We start from the raw sequence: 14241 nt of genomic DNA on the forward strand, positions 1-14241 counted from the left end.
TACATTTGCTGCTACTAATGTGAACGTGTGTTGTTGATGGTCCATGTTGTATTACCAGTTGTCTTTATGCATATGCTCTATCTCACTGTCTTGTCCTGCCTTTGTATCCTCATACTATTCATATAAACTGTGGCTTGTTCTGAGCCCAAACTGCTTATCAACATATGAGAATAAAGCCTTTTTGGCTGCACTGACAGTGTAACAGCAGACCTGGAATCCTGCTGGGATTTTCAATATATGCTAATGAAAAGCCTGGCCGATAAAAGTCCATGATTCTTACATGCAACACTTCTTACCCCCCCCCCCCCCCCCCCCCCATCTTATTTTCCATTAAATAGGCCATTCAAAACTGTTGTAATATTCATTATTTCTATTTTCTATGGCACACTTGGACCTGGTGTACTTATATTCACACAGTTACAGCTGCATTTCTCATCAGAAAAGTGACACATTTTTCTTTATGTTCAATTTATGCACTGATGTACTGTTCGCTATAAACCAGCGTAGAAACCGGCAGGGCAGAAATATAAAATGGGACGGCAACATTTCAAGTGACATTTTCGCCATTTTCCAGAGACCCTTAGCAAATCCCAGTTGCATGTTTTTATGGTTTACGTTTGACATTCATGTTCTGTTAATTGGTATTTATCAACCCTGCCGAGTTACAAGATTAAAAAGAACACCCCTGCAGCATGCAAATGCCACACAAGTTTAGCATACCATTGAAATACTGTAGCCGCTTCATTTTCCTCGTGTCCACATACCATTCAGAAGGAAATCTGTGCTTGGGAAATCCCCAGAGAGAATCAGCATTAAGATGCTGAAGGCATGTCTCTCTTTTTTAGCAGATTATATGTGCAGAAACAAATGAGTTCAAATATGTCAATAGCGATTGGACCCATATTTACCATTAGTGTTTGACTTTATAATTGCTCATTCTGAGCGAGACACAGTTTCACACTCAATCATGTTTTGTAACACACAAGTTGTCTGTCTCAGAGAAGGAACATAATTGTAGCATATAATAGCATTAAGTTCAGGGCTTTGCTTTAGATACATATTCAATACAGATAATATAGGATGATAGTGCAACAGAGCTTGCTTTTATCTACGGCAGATATTTTGAAACATGCTTAAAATCAGATAAACCAACTCATTTAGATTCCGGCTTCTCTTCTCAGGACACTCAGCAGGTAAACGTATCGAGCCTCATTCCAACTCTACTTCCAACAACCATTGCATGCATATTTTTTGCTTTTTATACCATAACATATATTAGTCTGGTGAATGTGGCTTTACATAAACATATTTAGAAATGTAACTCATACATCTGCTATGATTTGAGTTTTTGAAGCTGTGCGAGCATTGATGACACACAAAACAAGTGAGAAGTTTCTTTTTTCCATTATACCCATACTGTGCATGAAAGATGTTAAGGGCCACATGAGGCAAAATTATCCCTTTCACAGAATCAGTACTTCATGCAATGCTTTGTTTCCCAATCCTGCAACTCTTCTTACATTTCAAAATCCATTATTGCAGAAGCTGTAGGAGCTGGCAGCTTTCTGCAGCATTCAAATCCATTAAATAACAAAAATAGTAGCAATCAGCACGCTGAGATGGAAATGTATATAAGCAGCTATTTTGCCCCTCTGTTGACTCATTTCAACTGAAAACGTAAATGCTGCAGCAGAATGTTTTTTAAAGCATTGCCAGGGCCTGTGGCAGTGACTGAAGGCACCAACATCAAACCTGATGTTATCATGCTGCTTGGGTATGTGAGTCAACCGGTGAGGCTTAGTTTTCAGTTCCCTGGGGTGCATACCTGCTCCGAGGTCACCAGCCCCATGAATCTCTCCCCTTTGTTACCCTACTATCTCCATGACCTCTCTCAAGGACACACGGCTTGCAAAAAAACATCCTTCAGAATGACAAAAAAGAAGAAACCTTGAGCTAGCTTTCTCTCATACGGGAAGAATTCATTCTTTTATACTGTAGCCTGTGGCAGCCAAGGTTTCCCATCTGCACTTGGTGTTTGAACCTCTGCCTCGATGTTAAACTTGAGCAACAGACCTGCACCAGTTAGACACGCTGAGCTCATGATATAAGGGTTGTGATAAACTAAGATATCACTCTGACATGATAAGCATGGTCTATTAAATCAGGCACACAGTGGAAAACTAAAGTTGCAGGAATAAGAACCTTAGAGGATCATATGTGCTGCAATCAGAGACTTTTACATAGAACAATTCTGAACACTTGTCATATTTGACTTTGTCTGACTCCACATATACAGGCGTGAAGTCCTGATGGATGGCCAGCTAAAAATGACAATCTGGGCTTCATTAAAGCAAGGGGCCTGTGTGCATCTGTATGTTTATAAAGAACAGTGTTGATTTATGATAGGACACTCATATCTATTGATTGTACACCAACACCACCCATGGTGGTTAAATTAAAGACACTAAATCCAATGCTAACACTGGTTTTGCCTTCTTGCACTGCCTTTATTACACTCATAAAAGAAACATATCCTCTCATACAAAAAAAGGCTGCTTTAATTTTCCTCTTTTGTTCATTGTGGTTAATGAGAAAACAAAAATGCTGCAGCAGGATGCTCTTTCTTTCATTCTGTGAATCTGTGTGTTTTGGGGGCAGTGACTAAACATAACTTTGACATTATCAAGCTCTGCTTTGGGAGGTGAGTCATCTTAGTGGTCTAGTTTACAGCTCCTCTGGGCCCTTTGCTAGAAAGTGGGGGAAAACAAAAAGTGAGGGAACATAGTTTGCTCCTGGTAACATTTGCTTCTGCATGTCTTAAACGTGTGGCACTGCAGAGTGGAATGTTAACAGATGGGCTGAGTTTGGTGATATTTTCAATACTGCCAACAAATTCAGTGTAGAGACAGAAACCAATAATCTCGATGTGTACATGTGCAGTTAGTTGCACTGTTTCACTGAATGACATGTTTCTCCATTACCATGAATGCCGGCCCTGTTGTCTGATAGGGTTAATACTTCTCAAAAATACTACATCTTTTAGGAGTAAATAGTGGATTCATTATGTATGAGGTCTGCTATGAAATACAATAAAAAATCTTGAAACATTAAGCAGTGGGGACTGGGGACTTTGGATGGTATTTTAAAAGTGATAAAGGCAACGTCTATTTGTGTTGACAGTAACAAAAAAAAATCTTAATAATTTCATTCTTTTCTTCATAATATTGGAGGACATGATACCAAATACTGACTTATTTTTTCTTTATTTGTTTATTGACAACATTATTCGATGGTCCTTTTTTTTTTTTTTTTTTTTTTTTTTAGCAAATTGCCGAACATCTTTCAATCTTTGTTCAAAATGTTTGGAGCACTGGCTGGGGCTTAGTTGGTAGAACTGTTCATTGCTCAAGCAGAAGGTTTTAACTTCGATCCCCAACTCCTTCAGCCATATGTCGGTGTATCTGTGGGCAAGAATCTTAACCACTTAATCCCACTTTACTGCACATATACAGCAGCATCAGGTGTGACGTGCGGCTTAAATTCAATTTGAGTTGTCTAAAGACCAGAAAAGCACTGTAACATCAAGTCCATTTGTCATCTACCATTAGGAAGAATATGCAGAATAAAGCTATGCAATTAGTATGATTACCTTTAAACTTGTTTCTTTTTGTCCTTTTTTTCCCCAGATCAAATTTCTTAAAGTGGAGATGGAGAAAAAGACCAAAATCATCAAGGATTTACAGCAAGAGGTAAGTCATCAAAGTTTAATGTGAAGCCTGTGTGGAGGAAAAAAAGATTACTTCGCGTCGGGCCATAAGTCCTTTCTCAATACCTTTGAGACAAATGTACGTATAGCCACATATAAAGGAATTTACTCCAATCTAAGGATCAGGTACCCACTTCCCCTGCAATGACATCTCACATGTCCTTTCATGATTTTTGATGTTTGCCAAAAGCTGCCTGAAAATTTCCAGAAACTGAGGGTAGCTTTCAATCAGAGGCGGACATACACAGGCAGGAATAAATCTATCTTAGTGAGCACTTTGCAAACACTGGAATGTGCCTTTGATCGTGATTGTGATCACGACTGTCTTGGCTTTTGTTGACTCAGAAATGGATCTCTTCTTCCTCTTCTTCTTTCTCTTCTGTGATCGATTTATTCCCACATGATTGTTGAACATCAGTGCAGAATAGTTTGCCTAAAAAGGAAGTTTTTCCCTCTCTTCTGATTCCTGCGGGCTGACAGCTGCGAAAAAAAAAAAAAGTTCTGCTGAAGAAATACCATTATACATGTACTGAAATATGTGACACTGTATTATGTACAGTTTGGCTTGTTATCTGTCGGAGTCAGAAAAAAATAATGAAATACACAGACTAAAAAAACAAACATCAAAACAACACGGGCCCATTAAGAGCAGCATACTGGAACTACATCGGCAACAACGGCCTTTAAAGGTGTTCGCACTTTTAAAGTGGATTCTTCCATTGTTGTCTCTGTCTGTCAAAATACTAACATGAAGAAAAGGAGAACGAAAATTGTGGAGCAGAAACTTTTGCAGGCCAAATGAAAAGGACACCTGTAGTGCTGCCCACTCCATTGAGGTGGAGCCTTTATTCCGAGCCTGTCGCTGAACGTGGCAGACAGACTGACTTGATTCTCACAAGAAATGCTACAACACCTACAAATTGTACCTTCTTTCAACCCTTTTCAAGTTATTTACTTTTTGCTTTGAATTAAACTGAAAAGGAACTTGGTTGCACCTTGTTGTCAAAGTGGAGTCGAAGTGATTCTTATTTATTGTTTTTCCTTTGATACCTTTTTCGATTTTCAAATCAGACAGACTTCATGAGAGCATGACAATGTTATGTGAGACGATCAGAAGAAAAAAAGCGGTCACATTTTGCTGAAATGATCTCTGTTGCGGTGGGGAAATAGACTTTTGCCAGATGTTCCAAATTAACTTGACATCCATTTAACTCAACTCTGCACTGGAGGCAGGATTAACACATAACAAAGAAACTCAGCTAAATATAGAGACATCAGTTTACTGATCAATGTTTTTGTGTGTTGATTCATTACACGTCACTGCAGATCACAATCAATACAGTAGGTTAAAAACGATCAAGTGAATATCTTCTCTTCTCTTCTTTTATTGTTGTGTTTTAAGATTGAGAAAATCTACACAGGTCTGACTGACACAATTAAATCATACCTGCTCTGGACAGTAATATCATACATTTAAGCATGCAGTCATCCCAACCTTCCCAGACTGCATGCTTTCTTTAGCAACATCTGTGACAGTTGTTTCACATCACTCACAACGTTGTGATCCAAACTTACCATTTCTTTCTATTTTCCTGCCACAAAGATGCTCATAACTGCTTCATAACATTTCATTTTTTTAAGTTTTAAAGCTTGCACATATGAGCTATGTCAATGAGAGTCAGAGTGCTTGTTTGAGCACACATAAAGCTGATTCTAAATCCTAATATTTTCTGTGATTTATATTGTTCTTCAGGTTTGATTGTTTAATATCATTTTAGAATGGCTTACTTCATAGAAGCATTTACCTAATAGTTTTTTCTATCAAAGACGAAATTCTAGATTGACAGACAAAGTTGAATAAAAGCTGGAGACTGATATCATTTAATATGAAGTCATCCTAATGCTAGTATAACTGCGTCCTAGATTGTGTCGTGTGCACCATTAGTCAATAGTTACCAGCTTATGGAGTTCTAAACACAAAATAGCAACAGGCAGTTTTTCAGAGTGATTGTAGCTTTGATGGATTAATGTTCTGGGTCTTTGTAGATAGTGTGACAATGAGTGTAGGGTCTTTTACCGGCACTTTTTGTAAAGTGTCTTGGGATAACTTTTTTTGTGAATTGGCGCTATAAAAATGAAGGGTGATTGATTGCTTAATTGGTTGGTTGATTGGTTGGTTGGTTTGTTGTGGGGAAAAAAAATATGCACCATGATTTTTACTGTGGTGTTATACTGCATGGAACCTTTATCAAATCATAAATGTCTTCGCTCTGTAGAACTGTCCATCAGATTTTAGCGATGAATAAACAAGCACACACACAAGTACACATTTCTATACTAATCTATCATGAAAGTGCCAAATCATAGCACCATTAGGATGTGAGATAAAAGATGTATTTAAAGTAGATGAGCCTTGAGACATTTTTTATTCAAGCTTTTAAAAAGGTCGCACTTAAATGAAAAGGAATGTCTGTGAATGTGAGGTTTAAATTTGTACTTGCATGCTTGACTCTGCAGGGAGTAATCAGAGGTAAATGTGGAGACTCTTCTTTAATCAGTCAAGTGGTTAGCACAGCAGGAGGCTGCACATGTTAGGAAGATCAGCTTAACGGGCTAAATGACCCATAAAGGAGGCCATGATTTGACTTTTTAATGAACAATTACAGATTTCTTTACTCTTAAACATCTTGATCTTGACATAGAACAAGTACAAAGACACTGGTAAGGAGGTAAGGAAATTATGTTGTGAAAAGCTCATTACCATAAGTCAATCCTCAATGTTCTCTCTCGTCTCACCAAAACAAAGAGCAGGGAAATAGTGTTACCATGGGTTTGACCTGAATTAGAGTAAGCAAGAGTGTAATTGGAGGGAGTTAAAATAACACAGCTAGATTTTTGGAAGAATAACTATGTAAACGCCTTTGCACGCCAACTGGAGCAACATCAAGGATAGTTTCTGCGATTACTCTCCAGGCAGGAGGAGGGAAAGAGCAGAAGCACAAACGTAAGGCACCTTTCATAGACCCACTTCTCCCCTCTCACATGAGTGTTATACTTAGTTGACATTTTGAGCTTTGCCTTTTTCCTCTTCCAAATCTACATATCTCATGGAAAGGCCTCTTAAGGCTTGAGGGCCTCTATAATTACACATTGAAGAGGTCATTTGCGGTCAACAGAGAGGGAGGTTCCCAGACATCTGTGACATGCTGACATTTAAGTCCTGGATACATGCAGCGAGTCATGAGTCCGGTGTGTGTGTGGGGAACAGAGATCATTTTAGAAATCTTCTTGTGTGCAGGAACGGAAAGGAAGGTAGTTTCATTTATATGGTTGTTTCATACACAGTGGTAGAGTCATGGTGCTGTGCAAAGAAGTGAGAAATAACACCGTACAAGAGTAAAAACAGCACAGTTAGCATGCATGAAAATAATGAGTGTCACAGAGAAAGAAAAGGTTCTCCAAACTTGACCTAAAAGCTACAATGGGTGGGTCACCGCACTGTGCGGCATGATAACAAAAGGCTGCATGTTATGGAAGTCAGTTGTTAACATTAACATTAGGATGTTTATATTGCAGTGTGGACTAAACTCTACAATTCTTAATTAGCACAAGTTACCAATTTTCTAAGCTCAGGGAAAGAACAGGAAGAATAAATACTTCATTAATCCTAAAGTGACATCCAGCTTTTTTCATTCTGTTATTAAACTCGCTAAACATAGAGACACACTCATACACAAACAGGATTTTATGGACATGCCCTAATTAAGTGACGTCAGAGTGAGGGGGCTGCACATGGAAAACGCCTGAGCAGTTTGGGTTTTGGTGCCTTGCTCAAGGGCACCCGAGGCACATCTTCATCAACCAATCTTAAATTTAATCATTTAAGTCTGTTGCATGACATGAACGGGTGACATGTTAGAAAGGTTAGTTAATGACTTAGTTAGATGCTTTATTGTCTCCCTGAGGAGAAATTTGCTTTGGACACAGGAGAATGTCACATACTTGAATTTACCTCGGGATCAATAAAGTATCTATCTATCTATAGCTCAACAAAGAGAACACAGTGCAACACAAACGTCTGTAAACATGTAACATAAACTACCAAACAGCGCAAGAATGATTCAACAGAACGATCATATTTTAGGCGGCCATGTGCAGAGAGGTTTTTCTAATATATATAATATATCTTCCTTTGTCTACACATTAAAGCTGACTACGTCTTTGGTTCCTCCTCAGTATGATCAAAGCCTTAATGAAAGGAAGGTTTGAGTGCTGCTTCATTTGACTTCATGTTGTGCTTCAATAACTTGTTCCTCCTTCAAAATGAACTTCAAAATAAGGTATTCATGCTGTATGGTGTGTATTGTATTCGCATTCACGAGTCCTTAGCTATATCTGCATTCTATCCCTTGGTGTCGATGAAACAAACATCTGTGGGGCCAACATCCTTCTCTTGTGATTACACTGGGATTACAGTTTAAAATGTGTGTTTATGTCGGCCCATCGCTGTGAGTTGTGATGTGATGTCAGCGGGGATTCTTTGTGGCCACAAATCACTGTGAAGTCATCATCAACGATTTGCTTTCAGGACTGATTATGAGTATTTTGAGGGAGAGTGATTTACAGACAGACTCAGATCCTGCTGGCATTCATCAGTTTCTCACAGAGCATTGTAATAGACATCGTTTCCACACACGCCGCTCCTCGCTGCTCATGCTCATTTTTCTTACAGTTTGAAAACTGTAAGAAAGATGAGCTTTCATGTCTTCCTGATGTCATTTCACCTTTTAAACGTCAGGAAAACACCATGCAACAGACAGGATCTCTCCGTGATAATCATGCTGGGAAAAGTTACAGCAAACTGATGCAGGGAGAGAATGGAAACAACAATAGTATTTGAGTTGGCCAAAGAAAAGACAAAGCAGATGTAACCACTGAGGTAAATAGAATCTTAGTCTGTTCAATTATAAACTTTTTTTCCTTTCTTCAATAAATACATTGCCTAAGATCACTGCCTTAAAGTTGCTGATACGATGGTTGATCATCGCATCAGGATCATCATTTCAGTTCAGGTTTTTTCCTTTTTTATTATTTGAAGTTCTTCAAAGAGTAATGAAACACAGATGCACAGATGAAATGCAAGTGCTGATTTCAAAATGTGGTGCGTACTTAAAGTGTGTAGAAGGCACTAAACTCAATGATACACTCCCTCTGGGACTCTTTATGACTGTAAATGCAGGCGCATTTAGTCAAATTAAAAAATAATACATTTGAAAAGAATGCTAAGCTTTCTTGGGAGGCCTTGAAAACAAAGAAACAAAGGACAAATGTCCTTTGTTTCTCATCAATCTCTGAAAAACGACTTCAACACAAGGAGGTCCTTAACTAAGACTCCTGCACGTATATGGTCACTGACATGCATTAAGAGTATAAGTTAACAGGCACAAAAAAAATGGATATATAAAAGTGAAATGGGTAGAGACAGGTGATGGCAGGTGATGTCACATTTTGCAGAGAACCGACAGGTGATGTACAGCCTGGTCGTTTGTGCTCACATAGAAGAGACAGCAAACCCAACTTGTAACACAAGAGTGATGGTGTAGTTGGCATCCAGTGAGAGTGACAGCGTTTTTTTTTGTTTGTTTTTTTTCAAGAGAGAAGGTCTAATCTGTCATTGCCATCGAACTAAAGCTCTGAAAAATGTTTGGCAGTAACAGTGTATGGTTAACTTTTCTCCCTTTTTAACTTTATATGTGCGACATTGATGGACAGAAGTAGTCTTAACTTTGATGTTATGTCATGGTTGAATGTTGAGCCCCTTGAAATAAATCAATGTCTACGTCCTACCCTTGCTTAAATGTTGCAGTAACTGAATGGACAATGTAAAATCCACTAACTCTAACACATTTCTTACACAGGCTGCTTGATTTTTAGATACTTTATTATTTTACTCTATCCATGGTACATCCGGTGGCAGCAGTAACTTAGTCTGTATGTATTGGTTAGGGAACCAGATGGTTGCTGGTTCAAGTCCCAGTATGGACCAAAGTATTGGGAATTGTTATGGCTGCTAGATGGTCTCAGCATTGCATGCCACTGAACCCCAGTTTGCATGACACAGCTTGGCACTAATTAATTGATAAATAGTCGAAACCAGTGGACCCATGCATAACAGCAATAAAAATGTTCAGGTAATACGATTTAGATTTCTTCACCACATACAAGTATATGTATGCTTGCAGAACAAACGGAAACACTCTATCCAGTTCCTTCAGACACTTCACTGAACACCAGACACTGGGATTGTATGGGCACCTCATTGAGATGCAAATAAAATCAGTACAACAAATCCATGTGTCTTAGGTTGCCATGGTTATATGCAAACATAGCACACAATGTGGAAGTAGCACAAGAGAAAAGAAAAGTATGATTCTGTTATTGCTGTCAAACATTCGAGATTATAACCAGATAAGAGCAGTGTTTTCCAGATTGCTTTAAAAATCTGGAAGCAAGGAACCAGGAAGTAAAGATATAATAAAGTAGAAAACTATGTGCCGAAATCAATACACAAAAAAAAGTATTAAAAAGCAATGATAAGGAAACTCAAGCTTTGAATGGGAATCAAACTTCAAGAAATGAGGAGTCCGGCTGTGTGAAAATGTCCCAGTTTGGTTTCACAGATGGATAAACTGTGTTTCTGATTACCAAAGCACATTACTGGTTCAGTGCCAGACTTGTTTCTCTTTTTAATGTACGTCTTTTGAGTTTCCCTTACTATTTCATTGAGCAGTGGTCATGTTCTTATAATGTCTAACATCATGCCCACTTCATATTATGTCCAGTTCTGAAACACAGTCTGATCGAAAAACTCTATACATATAGCATTGATTCTCCTTCCTCTGAGATCAGGATGAAACCTAAACGGCTTCTCCTTAAGTCATGTTTTCACAGTAGAAACACAGGCACTTTTTTTTTTTTGGGACAGCTTAGCATTTGACAGAATGTGGCTCATGGTTACCTAGTGGGTTAAATGATTGTGGAACTGTATCTTCTTTTCAATCAGTGTCAAAATCTCATGAATGAATTCATATCACTTTTTTTTTTTTATCAATCAGCTAACAGAACCTTCCTTTTAAAATATGCTGCTATCTGTAATTCTAATCTTTTTCTATTGAGCAGTTAAAGATGAGACAAAATGGTTTTGTGCCAATCATAGAACTGCACATTATTGTGAGCTGCATTAATTAAATTAGTCCTGAGTACAAGCTAAAATACTGAGTCAGTATCTGCCTCATGGCGTTAGCAGGGAGCTTGTTCCAAATGTGAAAGCACTGCATTTTTTCCTACAGCACTGAATGAGAGCAGTACTAAAGTCATTGCTGGAGGAAACAAAAATAAGGTAAATCTATCTTGGATATCTACTGAATAACAGGTCCTTTTTTTATAAACTTTCTCCCTCTCACTCCAACCTATAGATGATTACAATTTTAGCTTAGCACACACTGAGGAATTCAGTACATCGTTTTATAAACACCTAAAAGTAAACATCTTATCTTTAGCTGCATGTGTATGGCATGCATCTCGATCTAATTTGCATATAAGTGCTCTGTAACTAGCTGTGTTGTAGTACCAACTTTTTGAGAGGTCTTCTTTACTATCCAACATTTGGTGAGGGATTTCTCTTTTAACAAACAAAACCTGGATTTCTCCTGCAGTTCTTTTAAGTGACCGAGTTGTAAGTAAAAGAAAGACTCTTTTCTTGAGCTGTAAAGATTATAGGCCAGTAGATGAGGGGGAGGGGTTATGTTGATAAATTATATTCAAGAAGTGGACATAGCCTCTGGTTTAAAGGTGAAGCCAAGTGTTTTAAACCTGCAGCCTTTGTAATGGTCAGTAGGGGGTGATGTCATTAGTTATAAATGACATCAGAATGTACAAAACCAGACAGGAAAATTATACTTTTCTTATTCATCACAGTAAACAATTTTTGATTGTGTATGGTCTTAATCACTGGTAGCCAATCATTCTGCAATCTCACTTAGTTCCAGTTCGAGTAGGAATGGTAAAAAACAAAAACAAAAAAAAACTGCAGCCTGGCAACCAGAGCATGTGAAGTAAAAATGGATGTCATTGTAAAAATGACTAAATTTATGCTTTCAAGGATTTGTTGAGGATGACGTCCGAGTGGCTAATTATTTAATCCAGTCAATTAATGGCAAAGTTAATCTGTAGCAGAGGATGCTGTGCTAGAAATGTGTTCTGGCTCTGTTATTTGTTAATTCATTATCATCCCGGGCAGCTTATGCAAGGGATGACGTCAGGGTGAGTAATGTTGTAATGTGTTGTTTTAATTAGAACTGAAAACCCTAAGCGAGGGAACTGCCAAATATAGTGAGGCCCTATTAAATCCCTGCATGAGCACAAACACAAGGTCTTTCATGAGCAGAGAGTATGAACATCATCACTGTGAGTTAATCTAAGAGGAGTCTGTGAGAGGAAAAAGCCTATTTAGAGAATATTCTAATCATGAAGTACAGTAATCCTGCATCGCTTGTCTTTAAGGAAATCTGGAGTGGCAGGTAAGCGTGAAAGCAGAGTGTGCAGCTTGAGTATCTCACACTCACGACAGGGTGTGTTTCTTCTGGGAGCCCTGCAGGGGCGGCTTGTATTCAATCTGCATTTTCTCTGAGCACTGCCAATGTGCTGTAATAAACAAAAAGACAAACCATTTGAGACACACAGCCAATACTGCAATATTATTTTATTTACAGGTAATTTTTCCCAATTTCAGAATTCCCATACATTGTTCTCATAGCCTTGGATTGTCCAATTAATTTGAAACTATAAACCATTTCCTAACAATACAGTTTCTGCAGAAACAAGTCTCATCTATTGCTGCACTGAATTGTACAGCTGAGGGGATGCTTCATTTATAATGAATTGTTAGGTTCAAAATATCTTCCAAATTTAGCAGCTCCAAAACATTCCTTTATTTAAAACTCCTGGGATGTTTCTAGCTTTGCAATTAATTTTCTGTACAGCTTTGTATGTAACAATCAGATGGGAACAAACTCCATCTGTCCAAGGCAGCTAAGATAGAACATAAACTACCAAAGCCTGAGTTATCCCAAAGCCCATGGATACAGATTTCTGAGATGAAAGATGCTCTTATTCCCTTTTTGTACAGCTCTTCCATACATATCAAGGCAGCAAAAACTGCAGATACATGCAGTTCTACTTTCTCTTATCAATATAAGTTAGAAATGTTTAAGGCTGCGCCTCAAGAGTCGATCCAAAGTTATTTCACAAAAAGTCAGCCAAGTTTTCATCGTTTAGGCAGGGCAGTGGGATTGTTTGATTTGGCAGAATGTAAGAAGTAGGGGTTGGTATCACAGGCTTAATCCTGTTTTAGCCATATAAAAATCCTTGTTTTGATCGCTGTCTCACAATATCCCACTGCCTTCTTCTTCTTCCACTTTTGTCACACCATCAGCTTCTTCCTTGGCCAGTTAATTCCTGTTCAAGTTACGGTCATTCCTGTCATGAGCACCACTGTGAGAAGTTATCAAGTTGTGACACATTGAGTCACACTGGGTAGATCTGTTTGCAGTGCCTCATTTTATTTCTAATTGAAATATCGATTCACCAGTGATTCAATAATTGTATCACAGAAGTCCAACAATGTATTTCTGGATAAATAGGTTGTCCAACCCCTCATGAGAGGATGTACTGCAGACACATGGAAGGGTATGATTTCCATTCTTTAAGTTAAAGTCAGTAGAGGGTGTCCAGTTAAACTCAGGTTAAGTTATAGCTGTTGTGAAAAGGGTGTTTTTATGTGTGTACTGCTGTGAGTGAATAAAGAACTCTTACCACTGGTAGCCAGTTAGCAGCTCCTCACTAAAGCTAACTGAATCAGCCTAAAGAAAGAAAGCTGCAGCCTCGGGGCTGCTTGCAACACTTTCTGACATTTTTAAATATACCCCATTTATGATTTTATTGTGGTTAGCAGTAGGCTAACTTTGGCTGACTTTGTCCCTACAATGTTAAATTATATTTTCAAGACTTACTATCACGGTTTTGTTGTTAGGTAGCTCATAGTTTAATTTGCATGTAACTGATACGAAATGACTGTGAGACATTTAAGTGACATTAAAATAAGCAGTGATTATGTTATTTTTCTCTGGCTAAAACAGCTTTAATATGCAAGGCCGGCCGTCCCGTCCATGACGTGAACATAGCTCCTGCATGCGAGACTCGTGCTTCTCACTCATTGCAGACAGTGATAATTCAGAGAGAGATATTTACAAAGGGTATACTTGATTTCTATATACAGTATGTATTTTTTAAAAATTGCACATTTTTCCGAGTGCAAAACTAGCAGACAATTGTGTCAAACTGATGACTAATATTTCAATTTAAAACATGCCCTCTCCACCTTAGAGTGCAATAGAGTGAAGACCAAATGCTGTTGA

At 38.2% G+C, this 14241-nt stretch overlaps 1 protein-coding gene across 2 annotated transcripts in view; it reads left to right on the forward strand.

Annotated features, from left to right (window-relative positions):
* The window catches only part of luzp2 (leucine zipper protein 2), a 158287-nt gene that overhangs the window by 90412 nt on the left and 53634 nt on the right, over positions 1 to 14241 (forward strand). For both annotated transcript variants that reach the window (XM_079340255.1, XM_079340254.1), the window contains exon 5: positions 3687 to 3749. In XM_079340255.1, coding sequence (XP_079196381.1) covers positions 3687 to 3749 — 63 coding nt within the window. The remainder of the gene's footprint in view (positions 1 to 3686; positions 3750 to 14241) is intronic.

Source organism: Symphodus melops (genome assembly GCF_947650265.1).
Source record: "Symphodus melops genome assembly, chromosome: 3".
Taxonomy (NCBI): domain Eukaryota; kingdom Metazoa; phylum Chordata; class Actinopteri; order Labriformes; family Labridae; genus Symphodus; species Symphodus melops.